This window comes from Tympanuchus pallidicinctus, unplaced genomic scaffold (assembly GCF_026119805.1).
Source record: "Tympanuchus pallidicinctus isolate F22 unplaced genomic scaffold, pur_lepc_1.0 scaffold4, whole genome shotgun sequence".
Classification (NCBI taxonomy): Eukaryota; Metazoa; Chordata; class Aves; order Galliformes; family Phasianidae; genus Tympanuchus; species Tympanuchus pallidicinctus.
In genome coordinates this window covers 12,011,212-12,037,445 of record NW_026294758.1, presented here as the reverse complement: position 1 = coordinate 12,037,445, position 26,234 = coordinate 12,011,212, and the positions used below count along the sequence as shown (strand labels likewise).

Below are 26,234 nucleotides of genomic sequence, written 5' to 3'. Positions count from 1 at the left end.
TGTAATTCTTTGTCCTTGGGGATAACAATATTATTTTTTTAAGTCAACAATGGAAACTCCTGAAAGAATGAATTACATTGGCCTATCCAGTCAGCAGTTATATAGAGATATCATTAACCTGCTGTCCTTTCTTTCCCCCTCCTCTTTGGTTTTGTTTTTTTGTTTTGTGGTAGTCTGACCCTTGGTTATCATTGCAGAACTATGGAGGTGCAATGAGACCCCCACTGAATGCTTTAGGTGGCCCGGGGATGCCTGGAATGAACATGTAAGCACAATGATAAACCTTATAATGTTTAGAAAAATCATTATTTCGTTGTAGAAGTGACAGTTGGATTACATAAGTTAAGGGAGAACATGCTTTGATAAGTAACGTGCTTTGATGTCTAATATATAAAAACCTGCAGCAGCTTCCTTGTTCTGTATGCATCTTTTTCAGTCTCATTTGCTTTCACTTCAGGTCTGTACAAATAATGAGTTTCTTTCACAGGCCAAAGTAAAAATACCAAAAATATTTTGTCAGTAGAGCCACCAATATGTCCTTGTGTGTATTATAATCTTTTGTGTTTTTACTTTTCTTTTGGTAAAGATTGGTATAAATATGATTATTTTCTGCAAAATGATGCATAATTTTAGCAAAAAAAAAAAACAACCAAAAACCAAAAAACAAAACAAAACAAAAAAACCAACAAACACTCTTCACTTAAAAAAAAACCAAACAACAAACCCACAGCAAAACAACTTTTTGAAATAAGTGCGGATGATTCGCTGTTTCTGCTTTTATTTCCATGGCTACATTTATTTTCACTCCTAACAGATGGAACAGATTTACAGAGATGAGTGCAAGTTTTCCAGTATTTCTATGTTCTTCTGAGGCTGGATTCCTATTTAGTAAAAGTTGATGTCATCTGAGTTCTGTTGAGCTATACTGAATTATTCTAGACATGGAGTTTGTCTTTGGAGTGGATTATTCATTTTTACACTGTAGTCAGCTCCCTTCTTAAGCATGTGGAACAATTTCATGTGTAAAATTACTGTTTCTTAAGCGAACTAGATGTAAACTATGGATTTTAGCAGAGCAGGTGACTCGAAGTGAGGAATCTTCTGCACTTCACGTAAATCTTTGCTTGTATGGAGTTGTTTGAATGATCAGTAAGCCTGAAAAAAGTAAGATGCTCTTTGTTTTATTTAGATTTATTTCATACGAGATACAAAACTTTTAAGAGACTACTATAGTTACTACTAGGAGAATACAGACAAGAAACTGCATGATCATTCTTTTGTCTTGGCTCTGCTTCTACTTAAGTTACTACATGTTCTCATAACAAGAACTTTGCCATCCCTGGTGTAGTTGCAGAAGGCAGCATGGCGGTCAGCGTATCCAGACACAAAAGTGATTTAACAATCCTAATCAGAGAGCAATTTAGTTTGTTCTTCCTTTTACACCTTTGTCTTCCAAGAATGAATTTCCAGCAGATGGACGCTGAGAACACAGTCAGGACATATGTTTGTTACATCTCAGGTTCCTTTTCTTCTTTTTTTGGGGGAGACATAAATGAAAGAAAGACGGCAATTTGCATTAAAAGTGAAAAGTTCCACATTTGAAAAAGAGTTATTGAAATAAATAATATCATTAAGAAAAAGTATTTAATCCCTCTTGCCCCTAATTTCTTCAAATCTCCAGACATACTTTAACTTCTCAAAGCAAATAAAATAAATTCTGAAGTTGGATATTACTCTGTCATATACATGATGTATTAGAGACCGGGCAATTATAGGAGCCTTCCAAGGGTAGGTAATCAATGAAATTCAGTGAGAGTATAAGCACAAGAGAGAGAGATTTTCATGAGAAGAAAATGTAACTTCCTAAAATTAAATGTTCTACAAGTAAAACTGAGGACAGATAAAGCATTTTAACAACACTTACCCACATAAATGAAAGTTCACCTAAGAAAAATAAACAGGATTCTGGATGACAGAAAAAGCTCCTTGTCTGTCCCTTTCTAGGGAGAAGATGGTTATGGGTTGAAATACTGACATTTCCGTATTGCAACATTTCATATTATTTCAACATAAGCAAGCTCATCTTGTGTCAAGTCATATGTAAACATATGTAGGTCATGTTCTTTTAAATCAGAAATGTGAGGAATGCATTTACTTTTGAGTTTGTCTGTCCCACTGAACTGGATACCACAAACTGGAGAACTTTGCTTGATATTCTGAGAAGAGTGCACTGTCAAACAACAGTTATGAAGCACGTAACCATAACTGTCTCTTTGACTTGTCATGCATTTACGACACTCCTCTACATTTCTTACAAGCTCATCTTTCCTCCGGCTCAACTGGAAGTGGGACAGAGCACTTTGGTTTTGAACAAGACAACCTGCTGTCCATTTGCTTATTATAGTGCATGCTGAAGGCATAAGGGAGTCCTGAGTGCTTGTACAGCAGTGTTATGCTCCAGTGTATATTGAAATATGTCACATGCTGAATCGGAGAACTCTGGAATTTCATTAATGCATGTTTTACTCCATAGATATATATTTTTTTTTACTATCAAAGCAATTACACTTTTTGATCAGCAGCTGGATTGACGTACACTGGTATAAGGATCAGAGACATTACTGCGGTGTGGGTTTCTTTTAATGGTATTTCCAAGACTACGTTCATTTGTTACTGTGAAGATGCTGCTGTCAGGTTTGCCATTACCCTGCAGCCACAGTAAAGACTTGTCATGTCCAGTCTAGTTCAGAACCGGATAGAGAATCTGCAGATGACCTGCAGGCAGCAGCACGTGAGTTGAGCTCATCTGTTTTACTTCTTACACATCTCTATTACCTAAGGCACAGCACAAAGGAAGAACAGTGTAAATCATCTCATCTACTTACATTTCTAGGGAAGAGGAGAGCTATAAATAAAACTATTGCCTTATGTTAACTTACATGTGTCTTCACATAGCCATATCGTGCATTAAAATTCTGCACTGTTGTATTCAATGTTTTTTGATTTCTGGCAATGTTAAAATATAAAAGCATGCATTCTACAAAAGCAGATGCCATTTTAAAATCCAGCTTTTTCTCCTGGGAAAGCTTCAAAGGAAAATGCTCTGGCTAAGAGCAGAATATCTGTCAAATATAATTTTACATTTGTATCGATGAGAAAGCGTTCTTTATTGTCAAAAGCAGCAGCAACCAGTCTGAGAGCTCATAGACAGTATTTCGGTTTGTGAGCATATACTCCTTATATGTAGCATTGCTAAATAATTCCTCGCTTCCTCATAGCTAATGCATATTCGATTACTTGAAACAGCTGATACACATCCTATGTCTTTTTCCAAATAATTTTATTTTACCTATAAGGTTTTAGGCTGAAGATCAGTAAAGCCATTTTTAATAATATTTTTGTTTTCCTTTGTGGAAAAAATGCTCTCCTTAGGACCAAAATGGCAAATTTCAGGGAGTATTGTTACATTTTTCTGGCACTTTTTAATGGTTGGTGTGACCTGCAGTTCTGTTCAAGTGCTAAGAATATCTCAGTCATGCCTGAAAAGAAAAAAATATGTATTTTTTAACTCAGTTCCCAAACTTGTATTTAGAGATTTAATTCTTGATGGAACGTATTTTCCTGTTAGGAAACTGAAATATGAAACCTTATGATCAAAAGTGCAAGATTAACCTTAAGAATAGATTGCAGCTGAAATCAGTGACAGGAGCGGATACCTCGTAAATTACTCTTATTTTGGAAGTGGAACATTCATAATTATCTAACTTTAAAAGTAAACATTTTGAAAAGAGAAAAAAAAAAAAAAACTTGCATAGTTTCAGGAAAAAAAAAAATCCAGGTAGCCTTTTTATGTGTTTTATAAGCTAACAGCATTATGCTCTGTGTAAACCATATGGCTTTCAAGCAGAATCTGTTACAGCGTTTTCTAAGTCTACACATAGAGCTGTCCATGACTTCCAGTAAATTTGCAAATTCCAACAGCTTTATAGATGAAAGGTGAGTTTCGTCTCTGGAAGCAGCAGCAGTGCAGCCTGCAGGATAGCACAGGCATTAATGTGGGCTTAGCTTAAAACCTGTGCACTCTCCAGAGATACTGTGATTTGGAGAAGATCTGTTTTCCCAGTCACCTCATAAAGCCCACCTGAACTTCCCTATTGCCGTGGCTAACCCAACCATGTACCCAAGCCAGCTTTTTCATATCTCTGTATTTTGCAGTAACAAGCAGTATCATCATGGCTGCCTTCCATTTGATGTTTTTCACAGACTGTTCTTGTGTTACGCAAAACACGTGCAGGGTTTTATGGTGAACACGGACTTCTGGTGCTGTTCCAAATGCTGCTGGTTTCTCATAAAGAGTTGTGCCAATGAACCACATGCAGCATGTGACATTTCAGAAAAGAAAAAATGAAGAACAAAAGCAGAACATCTATTTCTGGTGTAGTTGTTAGCAGAGGAGAAATTGCTGAATATTTGACCTGAGTATTGTATCTGAAAAGTCCACTAGCATCGGACATTGCTTGCTTGAGGCAGTGAGTCCATTTCCTGGCTAGAAGGCAGCTGCAGGCCATTGCTGAAAGCCTCTGTGAATGTGCTGCACATTCACAGGTGGTGACTAGGGAGAGCTGCTGGATGGTGGACTTATACCTTTCATGGAAGGACCATTTGAAAATATCTTCCTCTTTGGTGGGGGGAGTGTTTCAGCAAGAAGGCCCTCTTCTACATTTCTGTTTTCCAACCACCTGAAAATGTCAGCAGCTCTAAATGGAGTGATTCTTTTAATTTTCATTTGATTTATTTCTATTGGTTGTTTGAGGTAATTTCTTTCTGATAGTCTTGCCAACAATAAAAAATAAATTCTATATTAAATCCCTCAGGCAACATAACTACCTAATAGTTTTTAGTTTAGTAAAACTTTAAAATAGAATACTTCCCAAACTCATTTGTAAAATTTACTTTTCTCTCTCTATTAGAACAATTCTCCCAAGTCTCATAAGCTGTGGTGGCTAATGTCCCCTTTCTAAAGCTAATGAGGCCAATATGCCATTTTAAATGCAAAGGCTTTGTCATCTGCTCTGTCTTTCAGTTGTCAGGGCCTTCACAGATAGTGATTTTGTCTTATTTATAAATAACTAGGAATTCTTAATGTTTCCAGGGGTAATTATGATTTTTCATACATTATGACTGTAAACATAGAGATTTTGCCTCCAATATGGTGAGTCAAGACAACTCAAGACTGGTTTAGTACCCTCAAGACGATGTCTATCCACCAAAGCATTTCTCTGATCTCAGCTAAGGATAAGAAACTCAAAAGAACAGCAAGAGTAGTGAGAAAAAAGGTGCTCTGTCTGGAAAGTTTTCCTTTTTCCGTTTTCCATTCCACTCCGCTGTTAGCATCAGCCTGATGTTTAGTCTGAATGAGCTTTATCAAAGGCTTCTTTGGCCTGTTATACTCTTGTACCTCCTGCTAGGAAGCTGCTACTTAATCATAAATATGCTGCTTGAGCCAAGTGTAACAAGCATGTCTGAGAAGTCTGAAATTTCCATTTTGACTGATTTATAACAAATTTTATGTTTTTGATATGGCTACGGAGATAATGTATCCTTAGTAAAAGTAGCAACGTGTTTGTAGGTGCTTATTTAGATATGTTAAATTGTATGTATAAAATGGTAAGCTTTCATTTTTCAGTAAATATATACACTATTTTATATTATGATACAGGTATGTACTGTGTATGCTTCTCAGACACATATTAGAGCAGGTGATTTTCTTTGGCTTCTTTTTGTAAAATGTATTTGTTGCCAAAACTTTTTTAAGGAGAGCACTACTGCTAATGAAACTGTATTATACATGCAGAATTATACAGCAGTACTCAATACATACATGTATCCACAGTTTTTCAGGGAGGTACTTCATTACATTATCAAAAGTACAGCTCTGATGATTGAGATTGCACTTGCATTTTAATAGTTTTCTTCTTTGGTCATTATAGTAGCAAGATTATTGTGGAATGTGTGATAATTCCTACAAACATAAAAATTGTTAATAAAAGTGCTAGGCAAAGGGTGTGTTACCAGTAGTGTCCTGAAAAGCACGTATGTACAGAATGAGTTAGGACACAAGGTGTCTGAATTGTAAATGACAGGGCAATATTCATAAGCGATCTTTCATCAGCTCATAAACTGATAAAGTGAAGAAGGTTGTGCAACAATGCGAGCTTTGCTGCAACAGTGTAACTTGGTGTGGTTGATAATCACACTGTAATGTAATTTGAAAAAAGCCATCTCATGACTTATTCTGGTAATAAGTTACTTTGAAATATTAGCTTCCTCAAAATGGGTCTAGTAAAGGGAATTGTTCTGTGTCTCATCTTTCATTTTCTATTACAGGGGCCCAGGGGGTGGTAGACCTTGGCCAAATCCAACTAATGCCAATTCCGTAAGTATTTGAATATATTAAATATCATTTTACATTCAGGGAATTATTTCTCATCAGTACTCCAGGAAGAAAAACACAATCTACTTATTCACCATTTAAAGTGCTGCGCATACGTTCTGTTTTTTCCTGCTAATCCTATTGCAGATTAGGTACAGTGATGAGCGTATCTTAACAGAGGACTCAGTGACCTGTGAATATTTAGCTCTTTTCATGATCACACTGCAGCTCTACATCTCCATATCAGTTACAGACCCTCCTGAAGATGAATGTTGCCATGGAGGATGTTTGAAATACATTCTCACTTCCTTTAGTGCAAGTAGGAAGTTAGGGCAAAGCTATCTGGCTTGCAGTCTCTACAGAAACTATATGTGTGCTCATGTATTTCATATAACAAAAGCACGTTTGCTCCTGTTAACCAGGGAATGTCAGATAGCAGAAATCAGCCATTTTTGGCAGGCTTTTTGTAACAAGGAATACACTCTATTGAATTTTGTTGCAAAAACTACAAAATGAGTAGTCTTATAGCAGCTTGAAGGAAGAGGAGGTCAGTAAGGTATCCCGTGTGAGAAACAGTGTCTGCTATTTCGTCAGAAAACACAAAGGCAGAGTTTTCATTTTCATTCGACAGTCGTTTATCATTAGTGTAAAAATATATCCCTTTTCAGCACTTGCAGCAGAATAAGGTAAATCTTGTTGAACAGAATGGACTGATTCTTTCTGTTCTCAGTTTTGAATTTTTAACTATACTGAAAGACAATTGCAGAAAGAAAGAGCTGAAACTACCTCAGTTTTCTTTTGCATGGACTCAACTAAAAAAGGATATTTTTCAGTGGGTGGTTGAAATACTTCCTCTACAAAATGAATAGAGAAGTTCAGTAATAAATATGTGTAATAATATATGTAAAATGAGTTGGATTGTAAGTTATTTACACTCAAGTAAGATGCTTATTCTACAAAATAATGTATCTTTTATCAATTAAGTTTCTTCTTACCTCATCCTCCTATAATGGCACTGCTCCATGTTCCTTAAGAATCAATCATTGAAAAGAGTATTGCATAAAGAAGAAAATTGACTTATTCATAGCCAATTGGATTTCTGAAGATACTCTGTGTAACAAATACCGTAGCTGAATTTTACATGAAATTAGGACACTGTCCTTCAAAAAGAAAGAAGAAAGAATAATGCTGAGAAATAAAATCAGTAGCTTCTAGGGTGAACAAAACAAGAGTCTGTTTCCTCCTGTGGTCCAGATTTTAATCAAGCTTAAGTATATGTAAGAACATACAAATTCAGTGTATCACGCACACCAGATCCCAGTTTGCATACATTTAAATGTATGAATTATTTGTATTGTTTTCATTAGGGTAGCCACAAGGACACAGTAACCTTAAATGGAAGTATTTGATATGAAATCTAGTTTGTGTCTATATTGCAAATTTTAGACTTGTTGTTGAACAAGGTGTTGAAAAGGTGTTTATGTTTTGAAGACAACAATATGTTTCCATCATTATTCACTACGTGTTGGAAACAAACAAAAATGCATTAACCTATAACTCTTTATAAATATTGGCATGAACTTCATGTCACTGCAGAAAAACCTACTCTTTTGTTTCTGTTGATGTTATAGATACCTTATTCTTCAGCATCTCCTGGGAATTATGTAGTAAGTACAACTGTATGTGTTTACTTATTAGAATAGATATTACATTTTATTTAGGCAAAGGAATAACAGTCCAGATGTTAAGAACCTTGGGGTATTGGCTGAGTACTGAACATCTGATTGACACTTAGTATTTTGTCTGCCATCTTTGGTACATATGTTGATGTTTATTACAGGAATCATTATCAGGCTGGTCAGAATGAGTCTGTGCGCTGTTTTATTTCAACATGTTTATAATAACCAATACAATGTATTGTCTTATATAATAAGGCAGAAAAACCCAGCTATATTGGAAACATAATATCATGTATGAATTCCTTAACTTCTTCAGGGACAAAAAGAAAGCATTTGAAGAATGAATGCAAACTTTTATCTCCCCTAAGAAATATATAAATGGATGATACTAGCTAACATTTTAATGTCAATTTTTATTCTCTTAATTACCTCCTGAAGACTTGGAAAATCTTTTTTCTGTAGTCTGTTATGTCTTTCTTTGACAGAGATTGTCTTAGTTTGTTATGGATTAGTCAGTGGCTTTTCATTTTCCTAGTCTGTACTTTAGAATAAAATAGTTAAAACACTGTCATCGTGCCCAGCATTGATCTGTTATTCTGTGGATCACAGAACGCTAACCATCTCTCTGGAACTTCACAAGAGCATTTTACGTATCAACAAAAGTCTTTGTTGGAGTATGTGCTGCTCGTATTTGTGTCCCAAGAGATTAACTTTGTTTAACCTTTAGAGTTTTAATTGCTGTTGTTACTGTTGTACTTGGGTTATCTTACTTCCCTTCTACTCCTCTAAGGCATATTGTTTCATATATTATATCACATTTAGTATTAAAGTCATGGTGTAATGGGAGGAGAATTTTGTCTCCTATCTGTAGCCATTTGCCATTTGTCATTCTTGTTTGCAAGTTGTTGGATTCCAGTTTTCTGGACAGTCTATATTCTCTTCATTTCTCATTTTCTGAAGGTCAGATAACTGTCATGTTTTAGCTTGGGTCAACAAAAACATGACTCTGTTTCAGAACAAGGGAGTATCAAGTCTTTCACCACAAGGACAATATACCAGTGGTTTTTTAACCTGTTTCTGCTACATGTAGGTTTCTCATTATTTCTTCATAATAGAGATGATCCTTCAGAGATAATGCTTGAAGGATGAGCTCAAGGATGAGCTTGTCAAAAACAATTTATTTTGTCTTTTATTTAAACAATTAGCTGTTAAAGAGATTAAGTTTCCGATAAGTATCCATAATTCTAGGGCTCATTTGCCTGATTTACACAGTCTAAATCTGCTGATGTCCAAGCAAATTCTTTGAATCGACTTCAGGAAGTTCTCTCTGTTGGGAAGGTTGTTTTTGCTGTTTTTGCCCTAGATACTAGTGATCACTTGTTGCAGATCTTGGAAATGGTGCACTGGACTTCATATTTTAGCCTTTGAAATATCTGAAGTCTTGAAAAACTTGAAAAAGAAATGGTAAAGAAATTAATTTTAAAGAGGTAAAACTAAGTAAAACAGACATTGTACTGAAGGACTCTCTCTGTTGTACACATACTAAGGCAAATGTCAGCTAAGTGACATTCAAAAAAAGACATCACCATATTTCAGTGTATAAACAGCAGAAAAGGAATAAGCATAATGAGGTGATTTTAATTCACGCAAGTGGCAGTGATGAGACTGGTGGTGGTTTGCTATCTCTAACTTGCAACGTTGAAGAAAAATTGCAGTATATGTGAAGATGCAAGAAGGAGACACAGAAAAAATTAAAGTACTGGAAAAAAATGCCTGAGCTTCTGAGTAGATGTGCTCTGTGAACTCCAGCTGTGCCCATGGGAGAGGTTGCTGCCTAATTCTTTGTCCCCACTGTTCTGCTGAAGTTTACCAGTCCTAGGTTGTTCCTAGGATGAATGCTTCTCTTCATTCAAAACAACTGAAGTTGATGTAAGCATTTGGAGAATTAGATCCTTCGTAAAGCTGTGAGATTGAGCCAGAAAAGATTGAGGGGCACCCACTCATGAAGATCCTATCAGAGCAGAGACTGCCTCTTGCAGAGTGCGGTGGTGGCGATGAGGTGTGCCAAGGGATGAAAGTTTTTGCCACTATGAATGGTTGCACACTGTATGTCTTGTTTGACCCTAAAGAGGTAGTCTTGCTTCACAGAGGCTCTCTGCAATTTGGAAAATGGAACACGTGATGGTCAGCCATACAGACAGTTAAATAAGCAAAGCTCGGGGGCAGGAGTTTGCTAGAACAGAACAGTTGCAATCATGTGGGGGCTGGTGTGAGCTGGAGAGCTCTTAAAGCAGTTTTCTAGTCAAAGGTCTCATGTTATGGAACTGCTTAATTTGGGAGCTTATTCTGTCTATTTTATCATACAGCTTTTTGAGAAATAATTTCAATATATAAAAATATATTCTGAAAGGCAAAATCATTAGTATGAAAATCACTAGGAGGCTTTTTTTGAAGACAGGATATACACACACTGAGGGTAAAGACCAAACTTATATTAGATGCAGTTATTAACAGTGAATGTGAGTTACTATTCTAATAAATGACCAGTTAGTGGTTTCTACACCCCTTTATGCCGTGTCTGAAAAAATAATATAAATCTAAAATCATGGAGTTTCTGAGCTTAGTATTCAAAGTTTCTGTTTCATTTACAATTAACTGTGAGTTAATCACCTGTTAGCAGATAGAGAGGCTTGCTTCTGATGTGATAAGTGCTTTGCTTGAATGAGCAGAGGCAGGAATGTATCAATCAGAAAGCTTCTACGTTACTGATTTTTACTGCATAAAAGCATTGTACGTTAGCGTATCATTGCTTCTGTTGTGTAAGAAATGTTAGTTTTATAGATCACTGAGAGAAAAAGCTTATGGTTTTAAATCCAAAATTTTGGTGCTTCTTTCCAAAATATCTCAGTGATTTATAGCAAATCCCTGCAATAGTCCTTGTAAGCAGATAGGAGCAGCCAAACCTGTATAGTCAGTGTTACTTGAAAATCTGCTACTTTAAAACTCTGTCTGCTGTTTTAAAGTACAATAAAAGAGATAAAATATAATAACATTCATATAGCACTGAAAATAATCACCTGTTGTTCCCAACCTGTGTGTTTTTTATTATGCAGAGGAGGAGCAAGTTATATTTATTGACATTTTATTGACACAGGCATTTTTGTAAAACTGAGTTGGTAGTTCTTCATGTTGCTTAAAAATGCTAGTGGGTCTGGAAATATAAGCAAGAAGCTGTAGTTCTGTGCTTAGTAAACAATTAGAGTATTTATAATAAAAATAGTGAAGTTATTTCTAAATAAACTTTAAAAGCCAGACGTGTCGGTGTACGGCATTTATTTGTAAAAACTGTAACACAAGAATACCTGAAACTAAGGAAGTAATATTCCTTGCTTGTTTTGTGTTTTGTTGCTGTTTGTAATATATGATTTAGCAGTCTAGACAAGTGATACAACTGTACACAAACTTATGGAGCCACTACTAAACTGACTTTTTTTATCTATTTGTCATTAGTTTTAGAAGGAACTGTGTATACAGATGCTGTTTTTCAAAAATGTAGAATATTATACAATTAAGTGAATTAAGTTGGCTAAGGCACTGAGATACTGTCTAAAAGAAACCCCTTCAGGTCCTGATCCAGGTTATTTCTTTTGTGTGGCTCACATTGTGATACAGTTACTGACTAGCGGATATTCTTTTGTCAGTATACCTGTGTACATAGGTTTATGCCAGAACTTGCTGAGCAATTGCGTTGTCTCAGTCTCTTAGAAGCTGTTCTGCTGGCTTATCAGCAAATGTGTGTATTTTTATCAGAGCAACTTGGGACATTTATACTTTGTTTTCATTTGTGCTGTGTTCATTTTTTTTTCTATGGTATTTTTTCACTTCATTCTAACTGACATTTTCTACTCTCTCTAGGGTCCTCCAGGAGGTGGAGGGCCACCAGGAACACCCATCATGCCTAGTCCAGCAGGTACTGAAATGTACTTAGCAACTATGAAAGAAAATTATGAGGGATTTTAGAAAGTACATTATTGTTATAAACTTTGATTTTAATGAGAAATTATATGTTTGTATGTTCTAAATAATTTTTTCCTGCTCTCTAACTCCCTTTCTGTCCCTGCTGTCTTAGAGACATACAAGTCATTATATCTGTATAGTTCAAAGCAGTTCATTTCTAGCCCAACCTTTCTTGCATTATTTCAACAGTAGAAAAGAAAACAAAAAAAAAAGGAAAAAAGACACAGTCTTTCTTTGTTTTTGCTAAAGTTATCTGGGACAATTCTGCCAGGCTGGAAATGAGGAGATCTCTGAACTGGTAAAACTCCATTGTAGTATCCTGTGGGACAGACCTGACCATCCTGTGGATCTTGGATGAAGTGTAACTCACAGGCATGGCTGTGTCATCTGGCAGCAGGCTATTCTGGGCAGATGGTTCTCCTCCATCCTGCTGTGGAAGAGTAAGAAGGACCCTTATTGTGTTCTATCAGTTATCTGTTTCCAGATCTTCAGGGCCCCATTGTTTCCCTAGTTACATGGTTATTGGCATTCTGACAAGTGGTGACAAAAGACTGGCCACGCTACTACCAAGGTTTGAAGAACTGATCAGGATGGGAAGATTCAGGCCAGCTAACTACCTTTTCAAGGCTTAAAATTTGTCAGACAGATACTAACTACATCATTGTTCTGCAAAGAAGGGAAAAATCACAACATGTGGAAGATGCTGTCCTTCCTTGTGGACAACATCGGGAGTCTAAGATGAAACTAAATACATTACACAGTATTTAGTAGCTACTCAGAGTCCTTTTGGACAACATTTGTCTTTGTAATGCACTTTAACTTTACCCAACTAAGATAGACCTATTCACCTCAGTGATGAAATAGAATCCTCAGTCTTTAAATCCAACATGTTCTTGCTATCCTCTGTAGTGTATGAGGGCAGGGAAGTTACCTAATTTCCCATGAAAACTTCTTGCATCAATATAATATTTTCTGTAATTACAATTCCAAGGCTTTAAAAACACAAGGTGGAGAGTAGGGCTTCATCAGCTATATCACTTGTGGAAAAAGATACATAGAGCAAGCTGGCATTTAAAAGTTAGAATTTATTTTATCATAAAACTTCAAGACAGCCTAAGCTTTTAAAAATAAACAGCCCTGCAGTTACGGCACATGTTAGGCTGTCCACATGCATTTCAGGTAAAGCTTCTGTGGAGGAATTTTTCCTATTTTCATTTGAAGATACTCAGAAATTTTTAACGCTCTGTTTTCCAAAGTGTGCAGATGTTTAGGAATTATCCATCTGAGAGTTTTATAAAGGTATTTATTTGAGAAAAACAGTTCCGAGTGTTCCCAAGGCCTGGGGAGAGCCAGGGATGGAATGTCTCAAAACAATCTTGTGGTTGAAGAACTTCTTATCAGACCTTAAAATAGCTTGCTGTATGCTACTTTCACTGTGATAACTTGAAGTTAAAAGCTTGCATTTCCCCTCTTTTTATAAACAATACATTTGGATGTCCTAGTGTATAATATAGCTCTGTGTATAATGAAATTATTTACTTACCAAGGTTATTTGAAACTTAAAAATGCTACATCAGAAAGACTGGGAAATAGGCAAAGATCTTGATTTTAATGAATGCAGTGTACAAATATATTCTTGCACAAGATCAGGCCGCATTCCCAATTCCAACACGTTTCTATCAGATCTAGGCTATTTTACTTTCACTACTTCAGACTTAGAAGACATCCATCACCTTGTTTTGGAAAAAAATATTTCCAGCTCAGTATTGAATTTTGCATGGGCTGGAGTTCATAACTCTGGTTCAAAGAAATTGAATGGTCTGTTTGAGATCTTTTTGCAGATACTGTGGAGGTTACAGGTTTTCCAGAGCTGCCAGTATTTTTTTTAATGTTACGCTGTCCCCTTCAAGCTGTTTAAACTTTACCTAAGACATTCACCTCACAGAGAATTCTTCATTATATGGCCTATTTCTTCTCAGGTTACCTTGGGAAAGACTTTTGCTAATTTGTCCACCATCTGCTGCATTTTTTCCTTTCCCTTTCTTTGATATTTTGATGAAAGGTGTTAAGACTTTGTATGTGTTAGCAGATAAGTTTGAGATCAGAATGAATAATTTGTATCTAATAGTGATTCTCACCTATTGGCTTCCTCTGTTCAACCTGAAGACTCCTGTATGTCTTGCTAGCTACATCTTGCGTTTCACACTGGGGGTGCAGTACTCCACCAGGGAAGAAAGTTCATGCACATTCATTGGAGATCAAGTCTTACAGCTGTGTCTACAGCAAGGCCCAGTGAAACTCTTGTCAGAATTAATAGCTGAAGCACTATGCTGCTCCAGAATAGTTTTTTTGGTTTTGAACACAGGTTTGTTTTGAAGCATTGCACCACACTGCACCTTGAAGACAGATCAACTAAAGCTGTTCTTAAAGTGAGGATCTTTGCACTGTGCTCTGTTGAATAGCTAGATATGTTCAAAATCTAATGGACTGACACAGATGAGAAAGAATAAAAAATTCCATTTACTATACTAACTTGAAGTCTGTGTAATGGGAAACTATTTATCATTTATTACAGATGGAAAACAAATTACAGAAAGTATTGATAAGAAAGAGACTCCTGTTTTATAGAGAATGTCGAAGATAACTGAAATAATTTGGAGGTCCAGGAAAAAGGGTTTATGGAATTAAATAGATACTGGGTGATTTATAAACCTTTTAACAGTCATGCGTAAAACTAGAGTCTAGAAATAGTCACTCAGGGATCACTGCAATTATTTCTTTTCGTAGCTCTGTTGTGTGATAAAAATAGATCGAAAGGGAATGAAATCTTCCTTTATATTGCTACTGTGTAACAGTGATTCAGGAAACAATATGTACACAATGACAGGAAATGACTTAGGTGAGCAGATTCATCGAAATATACATATTGGCACTTAAAATAATCTCTTATTACAGATTCAACCAACTCTGGAGACAACATGTACACTTTAATGAATGCAGTACCACCTGGACCCAACAGACCTAATGTAAATATGAATCTAGTTATATACTATTTGAATAACATGGGTTGTTATATCCAAAACTGCTACATTTACATCAGATAGTATTAATAGTAAGTTTTCTGTTATTATGGATGATGCTTTAGCTGTTTCCCTGTCCTTTTTAATGTTTCTCAATCATAACAGTATGTATAAAATAATGATTGGGGCACTTTTTCTACACGGATGAGAGCTTAGAAACTTGTGCTTGTGGGTCTTAGTGATAGCTTAGTTGTCAGATTGCCAAATATTCTACAATGTTAATGCCTCTGAGTTTTTGTAAACTGAATTAAGGTTAATAACTACAATTGGACAGAAACTACTCACACTGCAAATATATCTGATTGTCAGTATAGATAGGATGGGGTATGAAAGCTGTTCGTTAATAAAGTACTTGTTGAAGAGAATAGTAAAATTCCCTGTAAGTTCAATGGGAATAGAGCTAGGTCTGCACTAGCAGGTCTGAAAATCATGCACAAGGTACTGAAGTGAGTAATGAATTATTGCTAAATTTTGTGCCAGCCTACAGAGATGAAGTTCTCAAAAGATCATGAAGGGTTTTTCAGTCTAGCATTGGACTTTCACTTGACTTTCACATTCAGATCTGGGACTGTGTACTTTTCTATTTTTGTCCTGAAGAATATTTTCTTTTTATTAGATGACATCTAATAAAAAATCTGTACAGTAATACCAGTTTTTAATGTCCTTTTATAGTTTCCAATGGGGCCAGGGTCAGATGGACCTATGAGTGGACTGGGTGGAATGGATTCACATCATATGAATGGATCATTAGGTAATAATAGTGATATCACAGACATTGTGAATTTTCAACGACCAGTGCCATTTTCTGTGTTCTCTGAGTGATGTGGAAAACTGTATGTAAAAATCTTGTTAAAAAATAGCTATAAATACATCAGGTAAAAGTATTAGGATATTTTTTATGCTTATGCATTGGCATATATAATGTAGCTCTGGAAGAAAAATTCTGTATTGTATTAATGTAACAAAGTATAGTTTTATCCCAGAGGATTGAAAACACTCTAGAAGTGTGTATGTAATGACAGTTAAGTGGAAGTGATGGCTTATGACCCATTTTCACTTCTCGTCTTTCAAAAACTAGAGGTGTTACTCTGACATGCTGGTGCAGGCTCTAATGAATTACTTGAAAGTAAGTTATTACATATATTGATGTATGCGTTGAAGTTTTTTTATCCTAACAGTTGGATATCTTCATTTGTTCTATAATTAGCCATCCTCCTGTTAATAATTAGTGTTACTACTCCATCCACAGAAGCAGCATCATACAAGTGCCAATTTTAATGCAGCAAGACAGAGCTAAGAAAATGCTATTTTCTTAGAGTGTACAAACACTCTAACCACATTGCCTTTTGATACTGTAATTTTTGAAGGACACAAATCTAAGGGAGAAGCCTTGCACAGCTCTACAAAACATTAATTGCTTTATCTGTTGACTAGCAAGCTCCTTGCTCTTTGCTTTTGCTCTTTACTAGAAGGATGATAGACACTTGAAAAGGACGTAAGAAACAAGGGACAGTTAAATAAATTGCATTTCTGCCTTACTTCTCCATACCCATATGAAGTAGAGACAAGGAATTTATTTCTGCTCACAACAGGGCAATAACTATGAATACAGTTCACATGTCTTACTCTTCTATCTTCTGTCTTACTCTTCCAACTTCTGTCTCTGTTGTTTGCCAGGCAAGGTTCTCTTTTACATGTAAGAGCTGCCTCCACAAAGCACCAGCAGCTTTCTCCTGAGTGCCATTTTCCTTTATAGGGAAAAAACCCAGCAAGCTAAATACATGTCCAGCTGGTAGAAGCCAAGCTGCCACTTCCATCTGGCTTTTGTCCCTGGCAAAAAGCTCTGTCATCTTCACAGCATGGGTGTGGATGAACCTTAACTTCATCCTGCAATTAATAACATTTAATTCTATACCCTCATGGCAAAGAAATATCTCTCATTCCTAACACCAGACTTGCAGTCTGTGAGACAGAATCATAAAAAGGCAAAACAAAGGAAGAAATTTCAAAAAAAGTTTATAACAAGATGAAAAATAGCTATGCTATCAGAATTTATTTAGGAGATACATTCTGAACAACTAAAATTCAACAGTACACATCTAATTCCTAGAATTGTCTCTCATTTGTGGGAGGACAGGTTCCTAAAATTCCTAAAATACTTTACATAAGGGCATTTAGAGATTTTACAGTCTTACTTTACAGATTACAATCCTAAAATGGGTTGTTGCTTTACTTAGTAATGATGTGCATTACGTGCAAATAATTGAGAAACTGCACAAAAGGTAATTACATCTTTTTCTGTTAGTTTCCATAGCCATAGAATTGTTTCTTGGATGAAATAAAAAACAAAATTGAAACAGTTATAAAAGGATTTTGTATGTATGTAGCATTTGTTTAGTTACTTCTGGCAGTGAAAATGGTTACATGCTTAGTCAAATCAACTATGACTTCTTCATAAGGTTAATTTTGAATTGAAAATGAAATTGAGTTCTTTCTGCAGAGAAAGGCTGGGGGAGATCTGCTTTCATTTCCGTGCTGCAGTAGGCAGCAGTGTCTCGCAATCAAAGGTGTTAATTGTACTTACCATCTTCCTTTGACCACAACTGCTCTACTGGTGGTAGAGCTATGCAGAGTTGGTGGTTAGAAATATTTTGCTCATTTCCACCAATGTGTGTTCTTTTGGCTGTGACAAAATAGCTCTTCATAACATTTGTGAATTTGATGCATTTATGGGGAGATATCTTATTCTTTCTCAAGCTTCGTTTTCTGTGGCTAAGTCTAAGCTACTTCAGTCACCCCTCGCAACCCCATTTGCTTCATTGTTTTTCTCTGACACTCTTCTAATTGGAGTGTCTTTCCTCTAAATAGGTAAGCAGAATTGTTTACTGTCTGTTGCTGCTAAAAATGCTTTCTGTGATACATCCCTCCTAAAATATTTCCTTTGTTCTTGTCTTTACCAAAGTGAGAACATGTTAAAAAAAATCTTGCCAGTAGTCTTTCATTCATTGTATTCCAGTTTATTTGGTTTCTGTTATTCCAACCCCGAGGATCATCTGCTTCTAAATGATAATGTCATCATCAGTGTCTGTAATACATTAAAAGTGGGTATCATCTCAGCCAGTTTGAGTGTAGGTTAGTGCTTTTTGAGCAAAGGCACTGATGAACAAGAATTCACTAGAGCGCTTCTTAAAAGGGAGTTCTGAATAACTAAAATTCAGTAAAAATAATGTTGTTTCTTTTTTTTACCCCACCAACATTAACTTCCACTAGTCGTCCACCACTTTGCTTTTATTTTTTTTCCCCCTAGGTGTATGTTTTTTTCTCTTAGGTGTATGTACCCCAAATTAATTCCATTGCCTGTACCCTGCCCTGGCTAAGAGGTCAGGGAGGTTGGACATACTCTTCTTCAGCTTGTACTAGGCTGTCTCACCCTAGCAGATGTGATTCAAATTGGCAGTGCAGATGAGGAATGTGTCCTTCATTCTTTTCTTTTTACAGTAGGTGCGTGCACGAAACTAACATCATCCTATATTGACAGTAAACTTTTACAAAATGAGATACTGGGAAGGAAGGAGATAGTGAACTGATAAATTTTAAAATACTGCTGTCATACTTAGTATGGAAAAAAAGCTTTTTGAGTAATTTCAGTTCAAAACTAATTGAATAATTATTTTGTTTTAATTTAAGGCTCAGGAGACATGGACAGTATTTCCAAAGTGAGTACCCAGTAACATTTTTTAATATTTCATCGTAAACATATTTTCTTTGTTATGAATCTTTTTATTATGTATCTACATTTTCTGCTCATTAACTATTTGGGGACTATGCAGACAATAAATATTAGCTGAAAATTTTAAAGCAATGTCTTTGATCAGTAGAGAATATAAATAGAGTCACTTTGTATTGTGTAATACTTTGTACTAATGCATGTGATTGATATATATTCATTTCATATTTTGATTGATCATGTTACAACCTTCCATACTAAGACAAATGAACACATACATAAGGAAGGAACTCTCCACAGTGAGGATGGTGAGACCCTGGCACAGCTGCCCGGAGAGCTGTGGGTGCCCCATCCCTGGAGACGATCAGGGCCAGATTGGATGAGGCCCTGGGCAGTCTGAGCTGGGGGGGAGGGGAAGGCAACCTGCCCAGGGCACGGGGAGTGGAACTGAGTGAACTCCGAGGTACCTTCAAACCCAAGCCATTCAAAAATTCTATGATAGCACAGTTCTAATAATCAAATATCATTAGGTGCAAGTTGGAGAAAATGCCTTAAGGATGTTACTTTTGTGCAGTGCATGATTGTCTTTGTCACCTCCGTAAAGCATAGTTAGTATCTTAATCAGTCTCTAAAAGCTAGATTTAAAAGTACTTGCAGAAGAGTCACTGTTTTGATTCCACAATCATTAAATAGTTTACTCAGAACAAATGTGAGCTTAACCTGCAGGGGTTTTGCATCTACAAAAATCATATCATGCTTTAATGTGTCACTTCTTCCATAAAAATAGAACTCTACTATGCATGTGATCATTATTAATTTAGGAACTTATTCAAATAAGGAGTTAATGAGCTTATTTGGCATTGATAAAGCAGTATAAATCTGTGAACTACTGTTTTGTACTCAGTGTCTTCAGCTGTAACTGACTAAAATTAATAAGTGTATCAGTAAACCACCGCACTTTTGTGCTTTTGATCTACAAATATAGAAAAGGAGGAACATTTTGTTTCAGTTAAAATTCTGTAGCTTGTTCTTTTGTTGCAAAATTCTTAACAATCTTCCCAAAAAGGAGCATGAATCTGTGATAAGTGTATGAACTGCTCTTGTACTTTGGCTGGCTCAGGACTAAGTACCACAGAACTGTTGTGACATCCTTTGCAGTGCAAACTTTTTTACTTTGGACATGTCTGTGGATGCTGTGGTCCTGCTGAGGACATCACTGTTGATGCACCCTCAGGCTGGCCCTGGGCTATGGTGAAATGCAAACACAAAGACACCTAAATTTCTGTTGAAATAGAAGGAATTTGTAGGCTGAGAATACACTCCCAACTGTCCAAAAGGCACGTATAGTTAGTGAAATGTATTTGTATTTCTAAAGTGGAGAAGGAGGAGCCTGAACTGTTCCCCAGGTGGTGCTCAGCTCGGGCTGTGGGAGAAGTGCAGCTTGTAAAATGTGCATAGGCATGTATCATAGTGTGCTGTGCTGTTTATAATGGATTTGCAGTTGCAGCCAATATAGATGACATTATCTTGCATCAGAAGAAATTCACCGCAGGCAAACAGCATAATTTCAGAATTGCACAGGTGGTTATGGCCTTACAACAGCCCTCTGTGGCCGTTCCTGAAGAGAAGTACTTCAGCACTGTGTCTTGGAGCTGGCTGCTGCTCCTGTGATGCAGTAGCATGTATAGATAGCAGTGCTATGTTTTTGTAAGCCTTTAAGGTCTGCATTGTCTTCAGGCCCTGCAAAGTGTAAAATAAGGGTCTGAAATGACCATATTGTCCTAGATGAGCTATGCTGAGAGCTGCAGAGGTGGATTCAATGATAACAACCGTACATCACTTTAAAATCAATATTTCTGTAATGTTTAGTTTTGCGAACTGCAGCACTTTTAAGAAAAAATGGAGAACAATAAAGCCATATCTATTAACTTGCCATAGGATTATTTTGAAAAGACTATACTAAACCCACTGGTAATAAGTATCAGTATATTCACTCATATGATAATCAGATATTCTGAAAACCTGGATCCGGACATTTACTTGGAAGTCCTGTAATTTGTTGACCTTAATAAATATCATGCAAATCAGATTGGAGGCACGTCTTCAAGTAACTAAAAGAAAAAGGTATTTACTCTGGAAGTAACAGAGTTGTCTTGTTACACCATTCTATATAACCACTTGTAATACCTTTTTCTTAATAGCACAGCCCAACATGCAGCCTTCACTGGTACCAGAAGAAGTGGCATGTGGGCACCTACTTGTGTGATCTGGTGTAGGGAACCTACTTTGGCTGGGGGGTTGGACTTGATGATCTCTGGAGGTCCCTTCCAACCCTACAATTCTGTGATTCTGTCAAATGTGTGGGCAGAGCCTTGTGTATTGCAGTGACAACTTCATGCAGATAGTACTGCATAATACTTTAGAAATTTGATTGGAGGTTCTGCTTGCAGGAAACTGTGTATTTATAGAGTTGATGAACGCAGAATTGCTACATGTCTGCCTTCCAATTTTGTACACATACCAGGATTGTTCTGGTTACAGCAACAGTCTCCCTTTACACATCACCAGCTAGTCCTGCAGTTGGCTCTTTCACGCACAGATTTCCAGATTACTAACTAATATGACAGGAACTGTTCAGTGGAGCTAACAGAGTTTGGTTGGGCGTTGCTGGATGCTCAGATACAGCTGTAGAACTCCAGTGGATTAAAATGCATATTAGAGTAGCTGATTGTCTTTTCCCATGAGATAAAGGAAATTAATCCAGCCTTGGTAGAGTCAGTACAGCTCACAGAATTCAGAGCTACATTTTCCATAGACAGAGACAATTTTACTTTAATTGGCTGAATGGCAAAACATGAAGCTTTTATGAAGTAGATTGAGATGGAAGAAGTAAATGAACTGAAATTATGCATATTAAATAAACATTAATAACCAGTGTTTCTTTCAGTGCCCGTGGAATTTGTGCAGTCATCAAAGAAATACTAGCTTTGGAAAAATTCAGCTAGAGCTACAATGAGAAACCCCATACTGGCCATAAAAGCCACCCAGGGGAGTTGCTATAAAAGCATTTATGTCAGGAATTTGAACCTTTGGGGCTGGCATACTGTAGCAATTGCAGAATTTCAAAGCTTTGTACTATACAGAGCAAGATAAAATAGGGGTAAATCCCCAAGGAATGATCAAAAGTACAGGAGCAACATATAAAATAAATGTGACAAGGCCTTAGTGAGTTTTAAATTTTATATTCATAGATTTTAAGGCCAGAAGGGACTGCTATGATTGTGTAGTATGACCTCCTGCATAACATAGGCAACAGGACTACCCTGAATTAGTTCCTGCTTCGGGTCTGGTGGGCGTGGTTGAACTGAGGCAATAGTTTTCAACCTTTTAAAACTGTGGATCCCTAAAAATTTGCTCCAATAACTTCACTAAAGAACAAATGTAATTGCCTGGTGTTAATTAGTTAATTTGCTGGTGTTTTTGTTGGTGCGGCTGTCCTGTGATTCCTGGGGATCTGAGAATCACGATTAGAAGCAGAGTGAATGAGATGGTAAAGAAAACAGAAGGCCAAGGTCTTGACCAAATGGAAATAATGTTTCAGGTTGCTTATAAAAACAGTTATGCTTGCATGTGGATTATGTAATAATTTAATAATTAATCTGTAGTTGCAAATAGATACACCAAACTGAACCTGTAACCATTCAGATTGAAAATGGTGATCAAGATTATGGTAAAAACTTAATGGCAGCTTTTCATTAGCTGAGCAAAAGGCATTTCAAAGCAGATGGCGTGTACAACAATCAGTCCCACTAGTCTGCTCGTATGGTAACAAAAGGTAACAGATTTAAGCTTTGGAGAAGCTAGGTACAAATTACATTTTGTTCTTCCTGGTGTTGGAATTCCTGTGGAATTCTGTAACATTTTGTAATATTTAAATCATGGACAGAGGACAAAATGGAGCTTTTAGAGTACCAATAGGAGCGTTCAAAAATCGGGTTTGAAGGGGAAGAAGTCATAGCTATTCAATGAATTCTCCAGAACGTGTTATTTCCTGCCATTGAGCACCACTGAATGGAGCCAGGCTCTTGTCAGTGATGCCTGAGACAGAAGAAAAGGCACTGGGCACAAGCTGAAGTGCAGGAGGTTCCTTCTGACTATCAGACAGCATTCTGTGCTGTGCAGTTGACGGAGCACTGGCACAGGGACACAGAATCTGTGGGATCTCCTCCTTGAAGATCGCCAAAAGCCACCTGGGTGTGAGCCTGGGCACCCTCCTCTGAGAGTTCCTGCTGAAGCAGGGGCTGGGACAGAGAGACTATGCCAGCCTCAACCCTTCTGGAATTCTTTGTAAAGCCACTGTGGGGTGGATAGTCTTAGCAGTAGTGGGGAATACCAAGGAATTAAGGGGTCTTTCTCTTAATTTAATCTTTCCTATTTTTTTCAGTCATAGTTTATCCTACTACAAACTGAGTCATCCTAAATGAATACTTTCTGCAGGTATTTTCAAAGTACAGTGCATGTTTTTTAAAGAAGTCTTATAAAATTATGCTAGCAGGCATACTTTCTGTTATTCTAATTGGGAAATAACATACAAAAAAAAAAGGATGACTCAGGGTTCTTTGAGTTGTTGCTATTTGGTCACTTAGGACAAAATAAAGTTGTATTTTATCAGCTTGCTCATTGACTACACTGGATTTTTGTTAAGTTCATAATGGCATATCAAACTTGGATTTGTACTGTTAAAATTCAACAGCAATAACATTCAATTTTTTGGATCAAAAGACACAAGGGGAGAACTGTGACAGACATTATAAACTTTTCTAGTGAAGATCCTGGTTTCATATTTCCATGACTACTCCTTTTCCATCACAAAACCTGTGTTAACAGGAATCTTAGCAGTGATAGAAATAGAAGCATTCGTACTCCAGGCATGACAGGTTGCCACAAATGAGCTTTGTGAAAACAGCTAATGAATTGTAGTGTCTGACATAATCATGTATTAGCTGTTGACTGAATAATTTCTGTAACAGTTAACTAGTTTCGTCCTTTCTGTAAGTAATTGAATCTTGAAATCATTTTCTGAACCTTGTAGATCTGATTGTGTAGTATCTATTTTTTAAAAATAGCCATTTATCTTCAGATGCCTTTGTATTGTTACTATTAATTAGCATCTCAGTTACAACTAGACACTGGAAAAGTAAATTAAGACACTCTTGCAACAGGCTCTGTGTAAGCAAATACAAAAGTACAACTGCTTCTGAAATTTTGTGCAAGTCTCATCTGGGGGCTGGATCGAGGGCACTTTGTCTGAATCCTTCTTAACTCAGCTGCCTATAAACTCCTTATTACCTGCTCACAGTGAAGTGGCTTAGCACCTCCATGACTGACTACATTCCTGAACTACTTGTGAAACTATTTCCATTAACAGTGTAAGCAGAGTCCCCAGATATGGGTCTTGATTAGTGAGGTGTGTGTATACTGTCCACATGTTGCCCACCAGGTATGCTATGCCTTCAGAAGTTGTGTATGTCAAGACACATGCTTGTAGACTTTGCTGGATTTGACCATATGAATGAACACAGTGCCAGAGCTTACTCTTAGACCTGCTGAAGTCATTTATAGTTTTTCCTGACTTCGGTAGGAGAAGATGGTGGCAGTAACTCTGAAAATTAGAACTACACGTAAATAGTTGTTCCTTCAGGGCCAGGAACCTGTCTGTATGGGCATGAAATTATTGACATAAGCCTGCAGAACTCAGCAGTCTTATCTCTCTTTGTAAATCCAGTGCATTGCATATTATGCTGCGCTGCTCTGTGTTGTAGTATTGAGTGTGTGACACTTCATGAAGCCTGGAAATTAAGTGGTGTTCAGCGCTTAATCTGTGTTTTAAAATCTTGTTTAACAGAACTCTCCCAGTAATATGAGCATGAGTAATCAGCCTGGCACTCCCAGAGATGACGGCGAGATGGGTGGAAACTTCCTAAACCCTTTTCAGAGTGAGAGCGTAAGTATTTTTTTACGGAGTTGTTTTACTTTGGGAACTTTTGTTCCTGGTATTTTGTTTAAAAGGAAAAAAAAATACATTCAGTGTTCAGTGATGCAGAGTGGGCATTTATCAGGTACTATCTGAGCAGCTGAAGTACAGATCTTTACATCTGAGTATTTTAATTTGTGATTGCTCAACCTTTGACTCCTAAACAATGCGTTTTAAAGTGCAGGAATATCTTCTAGGACAAATTCACACTGAAGTATATAAATAAGAGCACCAGATCTCGTGTTGTAAGGAGGTTAGTATGCTCTCAAAGACAGAAAAGGCAAAGGTGCCCTCTAGTGTTCATTCTTGGACAAATGGTGGTATTTTTTTTTTGTAATGGAGACCACTTACGGCAGCAAAACATGGTATACAGTACATTGCAAGGTATTTTCCTACTCCTGTGCCTGAAGCTGGGTTTCTAAATCCACATGTAGGTTCCTAAGTAGAAGTGGCCTGATTTTTCAGAAGTGCTGAGTGGCTTCAACACTTCTATTCTTATTGGAAATCACTGCTGCCAGAAGTGAGTGCAACTTCATTAACTATGCCAGTGGTGAATTTTGACTCAGTAAATGTGAATAAACAGTTCCTCTCAAATCACAGAGCAGAAAAATTGCATGGCAAGTTCAGTGGGAATCAGATTTTGGGGTGTTTTGTTGTTGTCATTATTTACTTATTTGAAAGTGAAAAGAAAGAGAGTTTCTACATGTTATTGCATGTATCTTCAGAAAGAGGGCATATGGTCAAATTGGTTGGAGTATTGGAGGAAATCAGTTTGTACCACCTAAATAGATAGATGTTTTAAAATCTACCAAAAAAGCACTAGACACAAAACCTCAATTAGATGTTCCTCGGTCATGGTAATCTGTGACTTTCCATTTGGCTTACTTTGCCTGAACTGAAGGCAGAACTTCTTTGACATTCATTAGGGTTTTGATTGCGATTAGGGGAACTTATAATAAAGTAAAACTGACAGATAAGCATTATTTTGTCTTTAGATTCCTTTCCAAAGTGACTACAGGGATACATTGACATTTACTATAATACAGAAATTCATTTGAACAAAGGTCTACTTTACACATTTGAGTTGTTCTCTCTCATTGGCTAACATAAGCATGCTGACCCACTGTGAGAATGCTCAGCCCAGGATGAGAGCAAGCCTCAAAGTAGAAAAAACATCAGGGATGTTTTATCTGAGTAGTCCATTCTGTGCATTCAACATGACAGAGACCCATAACAGGTATTCATAGACACTTGGAAGCAATCA

The 26,234-nt window shown here is 36.8% G+C and overlaps 1 protein-coding gene across 6 annotated transcripts in view; it reads left to right on the top strand.

Annotated features, from left to right (window-relative positions):
• Positions 1–26,234, top strand: part of SSBP2 (single stranded DNA binding protein 2) — a 171,173-nt gene that overhangs the window by 130,893 nt on the left and 14,046 nt on the right. For 2 of the 6 annotated variants that reach the window (XM_052700537.1, XM_052700533.1), the window contains 8 exons: positions 174–265; positions 6,388–6,436; positions 8,065–8,100; positions 12,028–12,082; positions 15,085–15,155; positions 15,882–15,960; positions 18,897–18,925; positions 24,842–24,940. In XM_052700537.1, coding sequence (XP_052556497.1) covers positions 174–265; positions 6,388–6,436; positions 8,065–8,100; positions 12,028–12,082; positions 15,085–15,155; positions 15,882–15,960; positions 18,897–18,925; positions 24,842–24,940 — 510 coding nt within the window. The remainder of the gene's footprint in view (positions 1–173; positions 266–6,387; positions 6,437–8,064; positions 8,101–12,027; positions 12,083–15,084; positions 15,156–15,881; positions 15,961–18,896; positions 18,926–24,841; positions 24,941–26,234) is intronic. The other 4 variants (XM_052700538.1, XM_052700534.1, XM_052700535.1 and 1 more) reach the window with 3 other exon arrangements.